Source organism: Chlorocebus sabaeus, chromosome 5 (assembly GCF_047675955.1).
Source record: "Chlorocebus sabaeus isolate Y175 chromosome 5, mChlSab1.0.hap1, whole genome shotgun sequence".
In the NCBI taxonomy this organism is placed as follows: Eukaryota; Metazoa; Chordata; class Mammalia; order Primates; family Cercopithecidae; genus Chlorocebus; species Chlorocebus sabaeus.
Window position 1 is genome coordinate 15,178,116 of NC_132908.1, and position 18,407 is coordinate 15,196,522.

The following is an 18,407-nucleotide window of genomic DNA, read 5'->3' on the forward strand; positions in this document are numbered from 1 at the left end:
AGAGTCCGTCTCAAAAAAAAAAAAAGGAAAAAAGAAATGCATGTCTAATGTATGTTCTGAGGAGTCCTGTATTGGTATTTCCTTGCCCAAAGAGGAGGTGGGTTGGAGAAATGAGCAAGTGAGTGCGGCTGTGTATGTGTTCCTGTGCATCTGTGTGTGCGTGTGTGTATGCATGCATGTGCATGCTGGTGTGTCTCTGTAGTCACAGGCATGTATATGCGTGTATGTGCTTATATGTGAATGTGTGCTTGTGTGCTTAAGTTCATGTATGTGTCTGAGTATGTGTGTGTGTCTTTGTGTTGTGTGTGCTTGCGTATGTATAAAGTTCACAGAGGCAATGATCATACCTGGGTCACTTCATTTTGGATCCCTGGCTGGTGCCTGACACAGAAGAGAGGGAGGGGCTTATGAGTCAGTGGTTGTCGTGTGTATTATGTATCAGTGTGTGTGAGTGTGTGGCAGCCGAGTGTCCCCATTTGTCAAATGTTGGGCTATTCTTTTTTTTTCTTTTTTTGAGTTGGATTCTTGCTCTTGTTGCCCAGGCTGGAATGCAGTGGCACGATCTCGGCCCACTGCAACCCCGCCTCCTGGGTTCAAGCAAGTCTTCTGCTTCAACCTCCTGAGTGGCTGGGGTTATAGGTGCCCGCCACCACGCTCGACTAATTTTTGTATTTTTTTTTTGAGTCGGAGTCTTGCTCTGTCGCTCAGGCTGGAGTGCAGTGGCGCGATCTCGGCTCACTGCAAGCTCCGCCTCCCGGGTTCACACCATTCTCCTGCCTCAGCCTCCCGAGTAGCTGGGACTACAGGCTCCTGCCACCATGCCTGGCTAATTTTTTAAATATTTTTAGTAGAGACGGGGTTTCACTGTGTTAGCCAGGATGGTCTCAATCTCCTGACCTTGTGATCCACCCGCCTCGGCCTCCCAAAGTGCTGGGATTACAGGCGTGAGCCACCACGCCCGGCCAATTTTTGTATTTTTAGTAGAGATGGGGCTTCACCACCTTGGCCAGGCTGGTCTCAAACTCCTGAACTCAAGTGATCCACCAGCCTCGGCCTCCCAAAGTCTTGGGATTACAGGTGTGAGCCTCCGCGCCTGGCCAAGCCATTCTTTAGAACTGGGATTTATACAAAACAAATCATACCTTACCTGGGTGGCCACAGACCTTGGCTTGCTGAGGGTAAACCGAGTCTGGTTGGGGCTGCCTGGCTAGCTAGCGTGGGGATCAGCTGACCCATCAGGCTTCCTCTGGGAGCCTGGGAAGAACTCTCTTGCCATGGATGGTTCTGGAAGCTTTTTGAAGGAGAGAGTTTCTGATTTCTGATCTCCCTTGGGAATCTGGATAAATTCCCTTTCACTTCTCCCCTAGGCATGTGTGTAGTAGGGTGACTCACAGAGCTGACTTGGACCTTTTTTTGTGCTTTCTGCATTCCTGGGATTCTGGCAGCCTGGGCCTGGGATCTGCTCTGCCACCCTGGGTGGCATGAAGCTCTCAGCTCTGGCGGCTAAAAGGCTGCATTGTTGGGGGGCTGGGACACCCTGACTCTTCTCCCCAGTCATTGTTTTCTGTCTCTGTCTCATCTCTCCCGGCTCCCCCTGTGTCATTGCTGGTCCTCCAAGATGGTGGAAGACACTGTGGTTTGTCTCTTTGGAGTCTCGCTCTGTTGCCAAGGCTGTAGTGCAATGGCATGATCTTGGCTCTGCAGCCTCCGCCTCCCAGGTTCAAGCGATTCTCCTACCTCAGCCTCCCGAGTAGCTGGGACTACAGGCACGTGCCACCATGCCCAGCTAGTTTTTGTATTTTTAGTAGAGATGGGGTTTCACCACGTTGGCCAGGATGGTCTTGATCTCCTAACTTCAAGTGATCCGCCCGCTTTGGCCTCCTAAAGTGCTGGGATTACAGGCTTGAGCTACTGTGCCCGGCCGTGGTCTGCCTCTTGTGCAGTGAGATCCAGCAGGGTGTCAAATGTGGGTGTGCAGGCTGCTGCATTTCTGACATTTGTGCACGTGTCCAGGAGAGAACACTCTGATTGGCTGACACTCTCTGTCCAGGAAGCCTGAACTTCCCTTTGGATTCCTGTTCAGGAACCCCATGGGGGTGCCATTTACCTTTTTGGAGATTAGAGTTTACACCAGGAGTTAGCCAGTATCCCACGGGCCGAATCTGGGCTGCGGCCTGTTTTTGTAAATAAAGTCTTATTGGAACACAGCCACTCACATTCATCACATAGTGTCTACAGGTGCCTGGAGCTGCAATGGTGGAGTTGTGTAGTTGCCACAGAGACTGTAGCACCCGCAAAGTCTAAGATACCGTCTTTACGAAGGAAGTTTGTCCACCCCTGGTCTCAGCATTTCTTTAGCTCTGATGACTTTTTAACTTCCTTTTTTGTCGCCTTTCCAATTTCAGGCATTCTTTCTTCCTATGCAAAGCAAGGACGGGAATCGACATTTATTAGATGCCTGCTGTGTGCTAACTAGCACTATGCTAAGTTCTTTATATACATGTCTTACTTAACTCTCACAGCAGTCCTGGTGAACTTGGTACTATTTTTCTCATTTTACAGAGAAACTGAATCGCAGACCTAAGTGCCTTGCTCGATGTGAATAGTAGGGCAGAGATTCGAACTCACAATGGGCTGTTCCGCACGATCATGTCACTTCTCTTGGTTGTAACTGCTGAACGGCAGGGTCTTGGCTAAATAATGGCTCTCTGTTAGGCTAGAAGCTTCACATGGCAGTATCCACCTTGTAACCTCAGTGCCTAAGACACAGCCTGGCACACGGTGGGCCTTTAGTGGTAATTTGTTGTCGTGTTATATGGGGAGGTGCTCAGTACCATGTGGCACGTATCTTATGTCTTGCGTAAGGGTGAGGTGTGCATGGGGCCTCACAGGACATCAGATTAAGCTGCTTCTCTGCCTTCGTTCTGTTCTAGTATTACCAGGAAGAAAGAGGAAGGGGACTGATGTATGCACAGATGTTCTGAAGGCCTGGCGTGGTGTCAAGAGCTTTATTTTCTTTTTTAAAATGTTGCATTTTGGGCGGTTAAATATGTGTAACCTAAGATTCGCCATTTTAACCATTGTAAGTGTGCATTTCAGTGATGCTAAGAGTTTTTAAAAATCTTGTTCAAGGCCAGGTGCGGTGGCTCACACCTATAAACCCAGCACTTTGGGAGACCGAGGCAGGTGGATTACTTGAGGCCAGGAGTTCAAGACCAGTCTGACCAACATGGTGAAACCCTGTCTCTACTAAAAATACAAAAATTAGCTGGCTGTGGTATTGTGCACCTGTGATCCCCGCTATTTGGGAGGCCAAGGCAGGATAATTGCTTGAACCTGGGAGGTGGAGGGTGCAGTAAGCCGAGATTGCTCCAGTCTGGGCAACAGACTGAGACCCTGTCTCGAACAAACAAACAAAATAACCACATAACTACCTAGCAGCATAGCTTAGCAGTTGAGATGGGGGCAAGGAGGGGTAGGAACCAGGTCCTGTGAGAATCAGCTAGACTCGTGGCTTTGGGCTCGGTGCTCTTCCTTTGGAGACCTAAGCAGCCCCTTCTTGAAAACGGGTTGCAACTTGATTTGTTGTTGGCTGCACCTCCTCTCTGTGCCCCAGACCTGAGCCCTGTGATCTGAGGAGGAGGACAACGAGACACCCTCTTTGCTTGTCTTCTTGTCACTTTCAGGGATTGAATCACAGTGGAGCCAGGAAGACGGGGAGAGTCCGGGCTTGCCGCTCTCCAATCCTCAGAGCAGCAGCAGGCCATCCATCAGCTGTTGCCTGTCCTCAGAGTGATCAACCAAGGCCCGGGGCAGCTGGGGTCAGGCGGGGCCTGGGTGGGAGCTGGTGGGGCTGGCTGCTCCAGGCCACTCCGTGCTGAGTCACTGAGTCGGCCAATCCTCCCCAGCTGGCCCTGCTCCCACTCCATGACTCAGATGTCTATTTCGGCCCTGGCTGCTCTGTGGGGCTCCTCCCATCTTCCTCCTGGCTCTGGGACTGCCGAGGCTTTTGGGAGCCTGGGCAGGGCTGACCAAGACTACTAGGGCTCTAGCCCGTCCCCAGTCTCCTGCCTTTTATCTCATTGGCACTGAGTCTGTGGTTTAGGTTTGAGGGAGGAGGGTCTTGTAGATAAGGGGATCAAGGCCAAAGTAGATCATGTATTAGGTCTCAACTGAAAACGGGGGTCCTTGGACCAGTTGCAGCAGCTCGATATCCCCCGGAAGCTTGCTAGAAATGCTGGGTCTCAGGCCCCCTCCTAGACCTACCAAGTCAAAATCATTTTAACAAGATATCCAGGTGGTTCAGGGTTGCAAATCACTGGTTTGGAACGTTCAGTGAATGCTACTCAACTTATTTGCGGTAAGAGGTTTTTTCCAGTCCTGTCTGTACAATATGTAATATTTTCCTGCCAGCATTTTACTATGAACATTTTAAAATCTTCAGAAAAGTTGAAAGAGTTCTACAGTGAGCAGTCATATCCTTGGTACCTAGAACCACAGTTAACATTTTGCTAAACTTGCTTTGTCACATATCTGTCTGTTTAATGAGATAGCTAATCAGTGAGCCAACCAGCTAGTTTTTTTTGTTTTTTTTTTTTTTTGAAGCAGGGACTCACTCTGTCTCGCAGACTAGAGTGCAGTGGTGCGATCACAACTCACTGCAGCCTCCAACTCCTGGGCTCAAATGATCCTCCCACTTCTGCCTCCCAAGTAGCTTCGGCACTGCAGGTGCACACCACTGTTTGGCTGATTTTTAAATTTTATATAGGCATGAAGGGCTCCCTATGTTGCCCGGTCTGGTCTTGAACTCCTGGCCTCAAAAAATCCTCCCACCTCAGACTCCCAAAGTACTGGGATTACAGGTGTGAGCCACTGAACCTAGTTTTTTTGATACCTGAAACTTATTTTGAAATATATTAGTGTTCTGTCACGTAGCCACTTCCAAGCAGATCATTAGCTAGAGTTCAGTATCTGTTTACAGTTCGGAGTTTTTTGTTTCAAATTTACATACAGTGAAATTGCCAATCTCAAGTTAGCATTTGATGAGTCTTGGTAAAGGAATACCTTAAACCCCTGTCAAGATACAGAACATTGCAAAGACCCCAGGAAGTTCCCTTGTGCCCCTTCCTGATCAGTCTCTCTCCCCACCCACCAAGGCCTGATCTTGGACTGTTGATTCAAGCGTTGAAACTCCGTTTTCTTTCCTTTTCTGCATCATGCTGTCAGTCATTTAATAATCAGGTGTTGTGCCAGGGACTGAGCTAGAAAGAAACAGACCTTGACCACTGCCCTGGAGGAGAGATGGAAGGTGGGTGGCAGGCAGCTGAACCAACAACTGCAGGATGGACAGTGGGGGCTCTGAGGGAAGGAAGTGCTGGGAGTTGTAGGGGCTGAGAGAGTGGTCCCTAACTCAGCCTGGGGCCCCAGGGCTAGCATCCAGGGAGGGGAGGGGGTGCTCAAGTCTAAGGAATGAGAGGCTCCGACCAGGTGAATATGGTTGGAGGTGGAGGGGTGGGAGGGTGCCCCTGGTAGAGCAACCAGCATGTGCAAAGGTCCGGTTGAGGGAGCTTGTGGGTGTTTGGGAATCGCTTGGAATTCAGCTTGGCTAGGCTGGGTGCGGTGTGGCTCGTGCCTGTGATCCCAGCACTTTGGGAGGCTGAGGCAGGCGGATCACCTGAGACAAGGAGCTTGAGACCAACCTGGCTAACATGGTGAAACCCTGTCTCTACTGAAAATACAAAAATTAGCTGGGTGTGGTGCTGCATGTCTGTAATCCCAACTCCTCGGGAGGCTCAGGCAGGAGAATCACTTGAACTTGGGAGGTGGAGGTTGCAGTGAGCCAAGATTCCGCCACTGTACTCCAGTCTGGGCGACAGAGCAAGACTCCATCTCAAAAGAAAGAAAAAGAAAAGAATACTGCTTGGCTAGATTGAAAGGGCTAGGATATAGTGAAAAGAGAGGCAAGAGCCAGGGAGCATCAGAGATCAAGGGTGCAGTGAAGTGTCACAATAAGGACGTGGAATTTTTTTTTTTTGAGATGGAGTCTCACTCTGTCACCCAGGTTGGAATGCGGTGGCGCCTTCTCAGCTCACTGTACCCTCCACCTCCCGGGCTCAAGTGATCCTCCCACCTCAGCCTCCCGAGTAGCTGGGACCATAGTTGTGTGCCACCATGCTCAAGTACCTTTTTCTATTTTTGTTAGAGATGGGGTTTCTATATGTTACCCAGGCTGGTCTTGAACTCCTGAGCTCAAGTGATGCCCCGTCTCGGCCTCCCAAAATGCTAGGATTACAGGGGTGGGTGAACTACCACGTCCAGCCAGGACTTGGAATTTTAACCCTGCTGTGGGGGAACTTGAGGAAAGGTTTTTCACCAGTGGAATGACACACTCAGGTTGGACAGGTTTTGGAAGATCCTCAGACTGAAAGGAAGAGGATACACTGGACATGGGGGTGGGGTTGGTGACACTTAAGCCTTTGCAGGCACCGAGGCAGGTAGAGAGGGAGGCTGAGCCAAGATATTCACCTGTGCCCACTACAGCATCAAAAGCCAGAAAAAGGGCCAGGGCGGTGGCTCACACATGTAGTCCTAGCACTTTGGGAGGCTTAGCGGGGAAGATTTCTTGAGGCCAATAGTTTAAGACCAATCTGGTCAACATAGTGAGGCCCTGTCTCTTGAAACAACAACAACAAAAAACCCAGACAAGTTCATGGGCAAAGGGGATGGGAAAAGATTCCGATGTGTGCTCCAGTAGAGGAAACGGAGGTCCTGGGCAGGGAGGCATTTTGCACAGTTGGTAAGCAACAGTGCAAACAAATCACCAATGTTTACGTGATACTGGCAAATCTCTTATTGCTGGACATTTAGACTCCATCTAATAAGGATAACATTTGGGCGCACTATATTATTTAGTCCTCACAGCAGGGCAGGAAGATCAGTCTTCCTACTTCACAGATGAAGACACTGAGGGTCAGAGTGGTGATGTGTCAGGAACCCTCCCACTGGGTTCTCACGCTTGGAACACAGATCGCTGGTCCCCACCCCCACAGTTTCTGATGCAGTAGGTCTGGGTGGGGCCCGGGCATCTGTGGTTCCCAGCAAGTTCCCAGGTGCCACCGATGCTGCTGATGGAGCTGTGTTTGAGGACCACTGCTCTAAGCCATATTACAGCTACACACATTCCCTCCTGCTGGGCGCAGGGGTTGTGGGGGGCACTTTGGCAGCGCAGAGCGAAGGTAACCAGCAGAAAACGCATCAGAACTAAAACCCGAGAGAGTTTCCGACAGACGGGCCAGCATGCTGGAAGAACTGGACAAGGTCCTCAGACTACCCTGTGCTCCAAGAATCAGTGCCTGGGGCTGCTGTACCTAACTGGTTCAAACTACAGCGTTTCTGGCCAGCTCATCTGGTACCAAACGTAGATGTCAATATGGTGGATGCCAAAGAACACATCACTGTGTTAGGATGAATCAGGCTTTTCCTCCCTCTGCCTTCAGCCAGGACTTCTCTGAATTGTTTTCATTTCGAATGAAGGAGGGACCAGTTGACAAGCTGCTTTCTTGCTGTCTGGGACTGTATTTCAGTGTTGTATTTCAGTGTCTGTATTTCAGTGTCTGAGACTGGGAAATCCCCTGGAGGTGGCTCTGTCTTTTGTCCCTAGTGTATGATGTCAAAAGATTGTCCTTGGTTTGGGTTACATGAGATGTTCCCTGGATTATGATCCACTGCCCCATGGGTTTTTTTCCTCCTTTTTGGTTGTCTATCCTTGACCTGCTTCAGAAGTTAGTTGTCTTTGTCATCAAGGCCTTCCACGTCAGATAGAGGCTGTTTCCAGGCTGGGCGCAGTGGCTCATGCCTGGTAATCCCAGAACTTGGGGAGGCTGAGGTGGATGGATCGCTTGAGGTCAGGGGTTGGAGACCAGCCTGGCCAACATGGTAAAACCCCATCTCTACTACAAATGCAAACATTAGCCGGGCATGGTGGCGTGCACCTGTAATCCCAGCTATGCGGCAGGATGAGGCAGGAGAATCGCTTCAGTCTGGGAAGTGGAGGCTGCAGTGAGGTGAGAATGCACCATTGCACTCCAGCCTGGGCGACAAGAGTGAAACCGTCTCAAAAAAAAAAAAAAAAAAAAAAGAGGCTATTTCCTTTTTTTTTTTTTTGGCCAGTGAAGGGGGGGACCCTATGTTGGCCTCTGTATCTGTAACTTGAGATAATCTGAAAATCTGTGTTTATATCTATAGAAGAGAGGCGGCTTGAGGAGAAGAATTTGACAAAGCTCTTTGTGCAAATTAGAAACTGCAATGGCTGGGCGTGGTGGCTCAAGTCTGTAATCCCAGCACTTTGTGAGGCTGAGGCAGGCGGATCAGTTGAGGTCAAGAGTTCGAGACCAGCCTAGCCAACATGGTGAAACCCCGTCTCTACCAAAAAATACAAAAATGAGCCGGGTGTGGTGGCACGTGCCTATAATCCCAGCTACTCATGAGGCTGAGGCAGGAGATTTGCTTGAACCTGGGAGGTGGAGGTTGCAGTGAGCCGAGATTGGGCTACTGCACTCTAGCCTGGGCGACAGAGTGAGACTCAGTCTCAAAACACAAAAACCAAAAAACTCTGCAGTGTTCCGTCTGTCAGTGTCCTTGTTGCATTTGCAGGGCAGGTTTTCTACCAGTGGCTGGGGACTCAGTTTTACTGGGCTGAGGGAAGGTTAGGATTCGAGGGTCTTGTTAAGCTGGACATGGGCTGCATTTCAAGCCTCCCCTGGCCGTCTCTGTCCTGTGTGTTGATGCCAAGGCCGAAGAAGACTGGATTTGCAGACAAAAGACTGTCATTTGAGGCCTGATTTCACCCCTTAATCCCTGTGTCTTAGCATGTTGTGGGGGTTGAGGTAGGCAGAGGTTAGCCAACCTTTTCTGGAAAGGGCTGACTGATAAATACTTTAGACTTTGTATCCCGTACAGTGTCTGTGGCAACCCCTAACTCTGCTGTGTAGTTCAAAAGCTGCCATATTCATTTATAATATGTAAATGAATGGGTATGACTGTTCCAATAAAACTTTATTCATAAATAGCTGGCCTGTGGGCCATAGATGCTTCTGATATATAAAGCATCTGATACAGTGGTGTATTGTGAACCCATTGGGCTTTTTCGCCCCAGACACTTCAGCTTTATTGATGTATATTGACAAATAAAAATGGAATATGGGTTGGGTGCAGTGGTTCATGCCTGTAATCCCAGGACTTTGGGAGGCCGAGGCAGGTGGATCACTAGAGCTCAGGAGTTCGAGACTAGCTCAAACAATAGAGTGAAATCCTGTCTCTACAAAAAATACAAAAATTAGCTGGGTGTTATGGTGTGCGCCTATAGTCCCAGCTACTTGGGGGGCTGAGGTGGGAGGATCACTTGAACCTGGGAGGTCAAGGCTGCAATGAGCTGTGAATACACCACCGTGCTCCAGCCTGGGTGGCAGAGTGAGGCCCTGTCTCAAAAACAAAAAGGAATATATTTAAGGTGTACAGTTTGATGTTTCCATATACCAGAGGCTACTGTCACTGCTTCTATTATTATTACTACTGCTGCTCATATTACTCTTTCTTGAGCTGTTACTCTGCCAGGCACTATTCTAAGTACTTAACATGTTTGATCTCATTTAATCTTCACCACCGAGGAACTGACCCGAGATCCCACAGCTAGGAAATGGCACAGCTGGGATTGAGCCATGCCAGCTAGCCCCGTGCTGTGCACTGCTTCACACAGAAGCTGCCCCTCCACCCCCACCGCCTTCTTTTTCCTTTGTTCCCTTGTTATTAGCCGGCCCTTCCCAGAAAAGGTTGGTAAACCTCTGCCTACCTCAACCCTGACAACATGCTGAGAACAGTGATTGAGGGGTGAAATCAGGCCTCAAATGACCTTTTGCTTTTGCTGCAGTTCTCACTGGTTGTAATTCTGATTGTAATTATATATTTATTTGACCCGTGGTTTGCTTACTGTCCATCTCCCCCAGGGCGGGGGGCTGAATGGGACAGGGGCCTCGCTGTCTCGTTCGCAGCTCGGTCCGCAGCACTTCACCCACATCCTGGCCTATAAGCAAGTCCTGCCCAAGAAATAAATGAATCATTGACAGCCATGCCCCACCCCTTCCTGCTCTCTCTGCACCTCGGTCTTTCACAGTGTATAGGGCTTGGGCTGCAGGTGAAATGGATTTGCAATTCCCAGATAACCCACCCCACCAACTGGGAGTGGGCAGGAAGGCGTCAGCTCTTCCGGATGAAAAACCAGCCTACAATGCAGCGTTTCTACTCAGCCTACAAAGCAAACACCATTACCTCCACGCCTTAGGTCGGAGAAATTCCGCTTTACGACACAGTCCCATGGGCCTCATGTCACTTGTCCCTCCTGGCAGTCCTGTGGGGTAGGTCAAGCAAGCAGTAGGACAAATGACTCCCATTTTCCAGATGTAAAAACTGAGGCTTGGAGGTGAAGGGACTTGCCCAAGGTCATCAGCTAGAATATAGCAGGGTTGGGATTAGAACCCAGGCCTGTCCGGGTCCACGGTCGGATCTGAACTCTGCTTTGGTTGGTCTGGAATGTAGTCCATGCACCCGCTGTATCTGATGGCCTTATTAAAAATCTGTGGCTGTCAGGGTCCTCCCCCTAGAGGTGCTGATTTAGTTGGTCTGGGATGGGGCCTTAGGCCCTTGCACTTAACAAACTCCTCAGGTGATTCTAGTGAACCGGCAGGGCTGGGAACTTCACCCCTCTGAGCCCCAGAGTGGAGCCTGATCCTTAGCCCGGGCTATGTATTTGAATCACTGGAGGAGCTTTTTATTTAGCCTTTTATGATGGAAATATAAAGTAGACAGCATAGGATAATGAACTACCAAGAGCTCTTTTTCTTTTTATTCATTTTTGAGATAGTGTCTCACTGTCACCCTAGCTGGAGTGTGATGGCACAATCTCTGCTCGCTGCAACCTCTGCCTCCTGGGTTCAAGCCATTCTCGCGCCTCAGCCTCTTGAGTAGCTGGGACTACAGGCACGGCCAATTTTTATATTTTTTGTAGAGACGGGGTCTTGCCATGTTACCCAGGCTGGTCTCGAACTCCTGAACTCAAAGCAATTCTCCCATCTCAGCCTGCCAAAGTGCTGAGATTATACATGTGAGCCACTGCACCCAGCTGCCATGAGCTCTTTACCATGCATTGCATAGGTGAACATTTTAGTATGTATCTCCGAAGGACATGGATTTTTTTGTTGTTTATTTTTAATGACTTTTTATTTCGCAATAGTTTGGCTCTCAAACAGTTACAAAAATAGCAGAGTTTCTGATGTCCATTGTTCAACTTTCTCTAATGATAACATCTAAAAGATAAAGATTTTTAAAACTGTAACTGTTGGGCTGCATGTGATGGCTCATGCCTGTTATTCCAGCTCTTTGGGAAGCTGAGGCAGGAGGATCACTTCAGCCCAGGAGTTTGAGACCAGCCTGATCAATAAAGCCAGACCTTGTCTTGACAAAAAACATATATATGTGACCTTTAATAATAATTTATATGAAATATTCTAGTAGTCCATTGTGGTTGCACAGTGGTTCATTATATGATTATTCATGTTTTAGCTGGGATTTTTTTTTTTTTTTTTTTTTTGAGACGGTGTCTCGCTCTGTCGCCCAGGCTGGAGTGCGGTGGCCGGGTCTTAGCTCACTGCAAGCTCCGCCTCCCAGGTTTACGCCATTCTCCTGCCTCAGCCTCCCGAATAACTGGGACTATAGGCGCCCACCACCTCGTCCGGCTAGTTTTTTTGTATTTTTTAGTAGAGACGGGGTTTCATCGTGTTAGCCAGGATGGTCTTGATCTCCTGACCTCGTGATCCGCTCATCTTGGCCTCCCAAAGTGCTGGAATTAAAGGCTTGAGCCACCGCGCCCGGCCTAGCTGGGATATTTTTATGGAAAAGAGTGTACCCTTCATTTTTTTGATCACTCATCACTCTGTAGTGATGGAATAAATGACTTTTCCTCGGGGAAGCCTTCTCTGACCCTGGTGAACCAAATGAGTACATTTGGGAAAGGTGGAGAAAATACTTGTTTTTTTTCTGCTTTTTCTGTTTTCAAACAATGACCTGGTTCACTGGCAACATCAGATGTTTTTCTTTATTCCCAGCGTCAATATGAAACTTCTGTATATAAACATATGTGGTAAGGCCGGGCACGGTGGCTCAAGCCTGTTATCCCACCACTTTGGGAGGCCAAGGTGGGCAGATCACTTGAGTCAGGAGTTCGAGACCAGCCCCTGTTCGCCAACATAATGAAACCCCATCTCTACTTAAAATACAAACATTAGCCCAGTGTGGTAGCTCACGCTTGTAATCCCAGCTACTTGGGAGGCCGAGGCAGGAGACTCACTTGAACCCAGGGGGCAGAGGTAGCAGTGAGCCAATATCACGTCACTGGACTCCAGCCTGGGCGACAGAGCGAGACTCCATCTCAAAAAACAAAACAAAACAAAAAAACCATGTGTGATATGTTTTAGCCCGTTGTACTTACTCTTCTTGTCAAAGCTCAAATTGTCCCTCTCTTAGCCTGCAGCGGCCACTTCTGCTTGGCTCTTGAACCTTTTAACAATCCTGTTCATGCTTAGTTTCCTTGTTGTCTGGTGTAACAAGATGTTCTTGGCTTACCTTGCATATTTCCTGCCCAGCCACTTTTCCAAGAAAAATCTGGAAGTTTGAAACAAAAAGCTTCAGTGCCCCAGTCTCACCCCAAACAAACTTAATCAGAATCCCTGGTGCGGGTAGGGCCCGGATACAGTATTTTTTATATTAAAAAAAAAATTTTTTTTTGAGACAGGGTCCCTAGGCTGGAGTGCAGTGGCACGATCTCAGCTCACTGCAACCTCTGCCTTGTGGGTTCAAGCAATTCCGCCTCAGCGTCCTGAGTAGTTGGGATTACAGGCGTGAGCCACCATATCCAGCTAATTTTTTGTATTTTTGGTAGAGACGGGCTTTCACCATGTTGCCTAGGCTGGTCTCGAACTCCTGACCTCAAGTGATCTGCCCACCTTGGCCTCCCAAAGTGCTGAGATTACAGGCGTGAGCCACCACACCCAGCCAGGATACAGTATTTTTTAAAAAGCACTCCCAGCCTTGAATGGAAAAACCACTTGAGGAGAGTATGCCGCCTTGTCTGGCTCTGTAAACACGTTAGAGCTGCACAAGGCTGGAACTTTGAGTGGAGTCCTTGGCTAAAGCTTTCATTACTGCGTGGTGACCTCTCTTCCCTCTGCTGCTAAAGCTTGTGTTTCAGAATTGAGACCTGGATGCATCCATGTTGAAAGCCAGACTTTGTCTGTCATCCCAGGACCTCTGTGTCGGTCCCTTTCCTTGCCTGCGTGTTGTTGACTTGGGGCTCATCTTCATACCTCTGGGAAATAAGTTATTCGATAGCTTGCTTAGAATCTCTCAATACTTCCCATTGCCCTTAGAATGAAGACCAAAATACGTGGCCTGCAGTGTAGACTGTGCACAGCCTCCAGTGTAGACTGCTCAGGCCCCTTCTTGGTTCCTGGAGTCTGCCATGCTTCCTTCTGCCACCGGGCCTTTGCACACACTGCTGACTGCTGGGAATGCGTTGCCTTTCCTCATTACTTAGTTCTCCTCTACTCACCCTTCAGGTGCCAGCTTGACTGTCTTCCTCAGGGAAGCCTTCTCTGACCTTTGTACACCAGATCAGCCCCCATGCACGCACTTTGTCTCGTTGGTAATATTTCTCTCCCTTCAGGACGCACATCTAGGTCCAGAAGTTGTAGTTTTGCATTTGTTCATGTGATCAAGCGATTCTCTTGCCTCAGCCTCCCAAGTAGCTGGGACTACAGGCGCCTGCCACCACACCCAGCTAATTTTTGTATTTTTAGGAGAGACGGGGGTTTCACCATGTTGGCTAGGATGGTCTCGATCTCTTGACCTCATGATCCGCCTGCCTCGGCCTCCCAAAGTGCTGGGATTACAGGCCCAGTTTCTTTTAACTGCAAAACAGGGGTGATATAATTACTTTCATCTGTCTTGTGAGGTGAGGATGAGGATTAAATAAGGTAGTTTGTGTAAAGCACTTAGAACAGAGCCAGCTGTTAATAGTAGAGAATCTTGGCAGGTATTACTGATGATTGCTGCAGTAGACCGCAAGCTCCATACAGGCAGGGGTCATTTCTGTTTGTTTAGATTTGTATGCAGGGTGCTTGGCACAAGGGTAGTGCTCGGAAAATACTTGTTGGATGAATGAAGGAATGAAGTGGAGATAATAGTAATACCATGTTTATAGAATTCCATGAGGATATAAAATAATGCAAATATATAAACTCTTGGTAGAGTGTCTAGCACATAGTAGGTGGTCAACAAATATTCAGTGACCAAATGAGTAAAGTGGGGACAATAGTAACACCCACTCATGAGGTTGCTGTGGGGATATAAGGCAACCCTGTAGTACCTTGTCGAATGCCTAGCACATAGTAGGTGCTCCAGAAAATATTTGTTGAATGAATGAGTGAAGTGGGGATGATGTTAACACCAGCTCCTAGGGTTGTTACGGGGATACAAGATAAGGCAGGTCTGTAGCATGTTGTATTATGGTTGCACATGGTAGACACTCTGTTGATTGAAACTGGAGGAGCTGCCATAAGTTTCTTTCTGCTGGGGATTAGGAGAGGATCCTTTTGGGGTGCAGAATGGTGTGGAGCTGACGCTGGTCCTCTGGAAGGAAGAGTGAGCAGCTGACTACCCCTTGCTAAGCTCTGAACCTGGATGAAAAGTTGAATCGTTCCTTTCCCTCTTCCTCCCAAACCTGTGCTTTCTTTCCACTAGAATCCTTGCCCGGAGTCCAGCGCCTCCTTCCTGTCCAGGATCACCTTCTGGTGGATCACAGGGTAAGGCTGGGCCCCCCAGAGCTCAGGGAGGTGGTGGGGAATGAATGAATGAATGAATGAATGAATGAACATGAACATGCTCAGCTCCCCCCCGACTTCTCCCTCCTTCGCTCTTCAGCACAGTTGTCTTGAATCTGCCTGTGCTGGCCATGTGGTCTCAGACACACCACCTCTGTCCATCAGTTCCATGAACTTGTGTGTGATATACACAGGAGCCGTGAGCAGCTTACACCTCTGCAGAAGGCTTTGCCTGGGACAGCCGTAGGCTAGACTGCTCTTGCTTTGGCTTCAGATTTGGGTTTTTAAAATATTAGGTATAGTTACTCTTAACATTGTCCCCCCTCCTGCCGCCCATTCCTTAGAGAAATAATACTGTCTCACCATGGGAAATGTGGGTTAAAAAACCACATGTACAGATCAGCAGTAAGGAAACACAGAGGCAACCAGTTTCACCATTTTAGTATGCCAACTTCTGGTCTTCTTTCTTTTTTTGGAACGGAGTCTGGCTCTGTCAATCTCAGCTCACTACAGCCTCCGCCTCCCAGGTTCAATCGAGTCTCCTGCCTCAGCCTCCCAGGTAGCTGGGATTACAGGTGTGCACCACCACGCCCGGCTAATTTTTGTATTTTTAGTAGAGACAGAGTTTTGCCATGTTGGCCGGGCTATTCTTGAACTCCTGACTTTAGATGGTCCACCCACATCGACCTCCCAAAGTGCTGGGATTACAGGTATGAGCCACCATGTCCAGCTACCTTCTGGTTCTCTTTTTGTACATCTTTTTCTGCCCATCGTTAGCATCTTATTGGGGATTGTTTGAAGGATCTTTTTTTGCCCCTAATATGCATCATCTTTTTTGTTTGTTTGTTTGTTTTTTTGAGACAGGCTTTTGCTGTGTTGCTAAGGCTGGAGTGCAGTGGCACAATTGTAGCTCACTGCAGTCCCACTCTACTGGGCTTAGGTGATGCTCCTGCCTCAGCCTCCTGAGTAGCTGGAACTATAGGCACACTCCCCCGTGCCCAGCAGATTTTTGTACTTTCTGTAGAGATGGGGTTTCATCATGTTGTCCAGGCTGGTCTCCAACTCCTGAGCTCAAGTGATTCTCCCGCCTCAGCCTCCCAGAATGCTGGAATTACAGGCATGAGCCACCATGCCTGCTCTCATCTTTGTCTTAATGACAAGCATCTTTTTTAAAAATTAGATGTTTTAAATAATTTCTTCAAATTACTGTTGAAAAGCATCACTGGGACAGTTGATATAATTTGCACATGACTACAGGACACCGGATGCATGCTAATAACTTTCATTCTTCTTTTGGGAAATTGTGCTCTAGTTGAATAAGAGCATGTCCTGGATTGGAAGGGGATGCCTCCAGTTTTTTTGGGGTAAAGGCATAAGGCATGTAGAGCTTGTATGTTAACTTTTTTTTTTTTTTTTTTTTAATGAGACGAGTCTCGCTCTGTTGTCCAGGCTGGAGTGCGGTGGCAGGATCTCAGCTCACTGCAACCTCTGCCTCTCGGGTTCAAGAGATTCTCCGGTCTCAGCCTCCTGAGTAGCTGGGATTACAGGGACCCGCCACCACACCCAGCTAATTTTTGTATTTTTAGTAGACATGGGGTTTCCCTATGTTGTCCAGGCTAGTCTCACACTTCTGACCTTAGGTGATCCACCCACCTCAGCCTCCTAAGGTGCTGGGTTTACATGTGCGAGCCACCATGCCAGACCTTTAACTGTTTAAATGGTTTGGAAAAAGGTGGTGTGTTTGCATATGTATGTGTGTGTGTGTGTGTGTACGTGTCAGTGGATAGAGACAGAATGATACTGCCCACATGGCAACATGTTAAAAGTGGTGAGTTGAGTGAATTCTTAGTATGATTTGAGTAATATTTCTGTAAGTTCAAAATTAGAACAAAAGATGAAAGTATTTTACCTTTTATTATAAAAGTGTTTAGTCTGCTGGGCGCGGTGGCTCATGCCTGTAATGTTAGCATTTTTGGAGGCCAAGGTAGGTGGATCACCTGAGGTCAGGAGTTCGAGACTAGCCTGGCCTACATGGTGAAACCCTGCCTCCACTAACAATACAAAAATTAACCGGGCAGCACATGCCTGTAATCCCAGCTGCTTGGGAGAGTGAGGCAGGAGAATTGCTTGAATCCATGCAGTGCGTCGAGATCGTGTCATTGCACTCCAGCCTGGGTGAGTCACATAGAAAGATTAATATAATAAAACTCAGTAAGCTCATCACCCAGATTTCATGCTTGCTAATGCTTTGTCATGTCAGCCTTTTTATTTTTTTATTTTTTCCTTCTTTTTTTTTTTTTTTTTTTTTTTATGGGGTCTGACTCTGTTGCCCAGGCTGGAGTGCAGTGACACAATCACGGCTCTCTGCAGCCTCCACCTCTTGGCCTTGAGCAATCCTCCCACCTCAGCCTCCTGAGTAGCTGGGACTACAGGTGAGAGCCATTATGACTGGCTAATTTTTTTATTTTTACTTTTTGTAGAGATAGTCTCCCTATGTTGCCCAGGCTGGTCTTGAACTCCTGGGCTCACAAAGTCCTCCCACCTCAGCCTCCCAAAGTGCTAGGATTATAGGCATGAGCTACCATGCCTGGCCCATATCAGCCTTTTTTAATTTAAAATTTTAAAAAGTTGGCGGGGCATGGTGGCTCATGCCTGTAATCCCAAGACTTTGGGAGGCCAAGGTGGGAGGATTGCTTGAGCCCAGGGGTTCAAGACCAGCTTGGGCAACATAGGGAGACTCTGTCTCCACAAAAACAAAAAATAAAAAAAATTAGCTAGTCACAACGGCTTGCACCCAAAGTCCCAGCCACTCGGGAGGTTGAGGTGGGAGGATTGCTCTAGACCAGGAGCTGGAGGCTGCAGGGAGCCGCAGTCGCACCACTGTCCTCCATCCTGGGTGACACAGCGAGACCCTGTCTCCAAATAAGTAAATGAATGAATGAATAATAAAAAATAAATTAGAGCCATCCTGATATTTCTCTCCTAAATCATCTTTTTTTCCCTAAGTCTTTTGTATGCACCACTAAAAAAAAAAAAAAAAAGTCATTTTTCCTGCATGACCCAACAGAATGAGCTGTAATTACCTTGTAATATGCAGAAATGTCCATCCACATTCTGACTTTCCCAGCTGCGTGGCTGCCGTCATTTGCAATGGGCAGTTGTGCTGCATCAGCAGGCGTGTGGAGTGAGCGAGCCCCGTCCTCCTCCTTCTCTCATTGACTCTCATTGCCTAACCCCCTTGTGTCTTGGTCCCAGGTTGATTGTCCGGGGCTACCGCCAGCCCCTGGAGGGCAGTGACCTCTGGTCCTTAAACAAGGAGGACACGTCGGAACAAGTCGTGCCTGTTTTGGTAAAGAACTGGAAGAAGGAATGCGCCAAGACTAGGAAGTAAGTGTGAGTTTCCTTGGCCTCCAGGATGCCCTGGTCACCTGCTTTCCACTACTATGGCCTGAATCCAGCGTGGGGCCCTGGCAATGCTGC

The 18,407-nt window shown here is 48.3% G+C and overlaps 1 protein-coding gene across 1 annotated transcript in view; it reads left to right on the forward strand.

Moving 5' to 3' along the window:
- ABCC1 (ATP binding cassette subfamily C member 1 (ABCC1 blood group)) overlaps positions 1–18,407 on the forward strand; it is a 192,634-nt gene that overhangs the window by 67,615 nt on the left and 106,612 nt on the right. The window contains exons 6-7 of the mRNA XM_007986551.3: positions 14,848–14,909; positions 18,183–18,314. Of these exons, the coding sequence (XP_007984742.3) occupies positions 14,848–14,909; positions 18,183–18,314 (194 nt within the window). The remainder of the gene's footprint in view (positions 1–14,847; positions 14,910–18,182; positions 18,315–18,407) is intronic.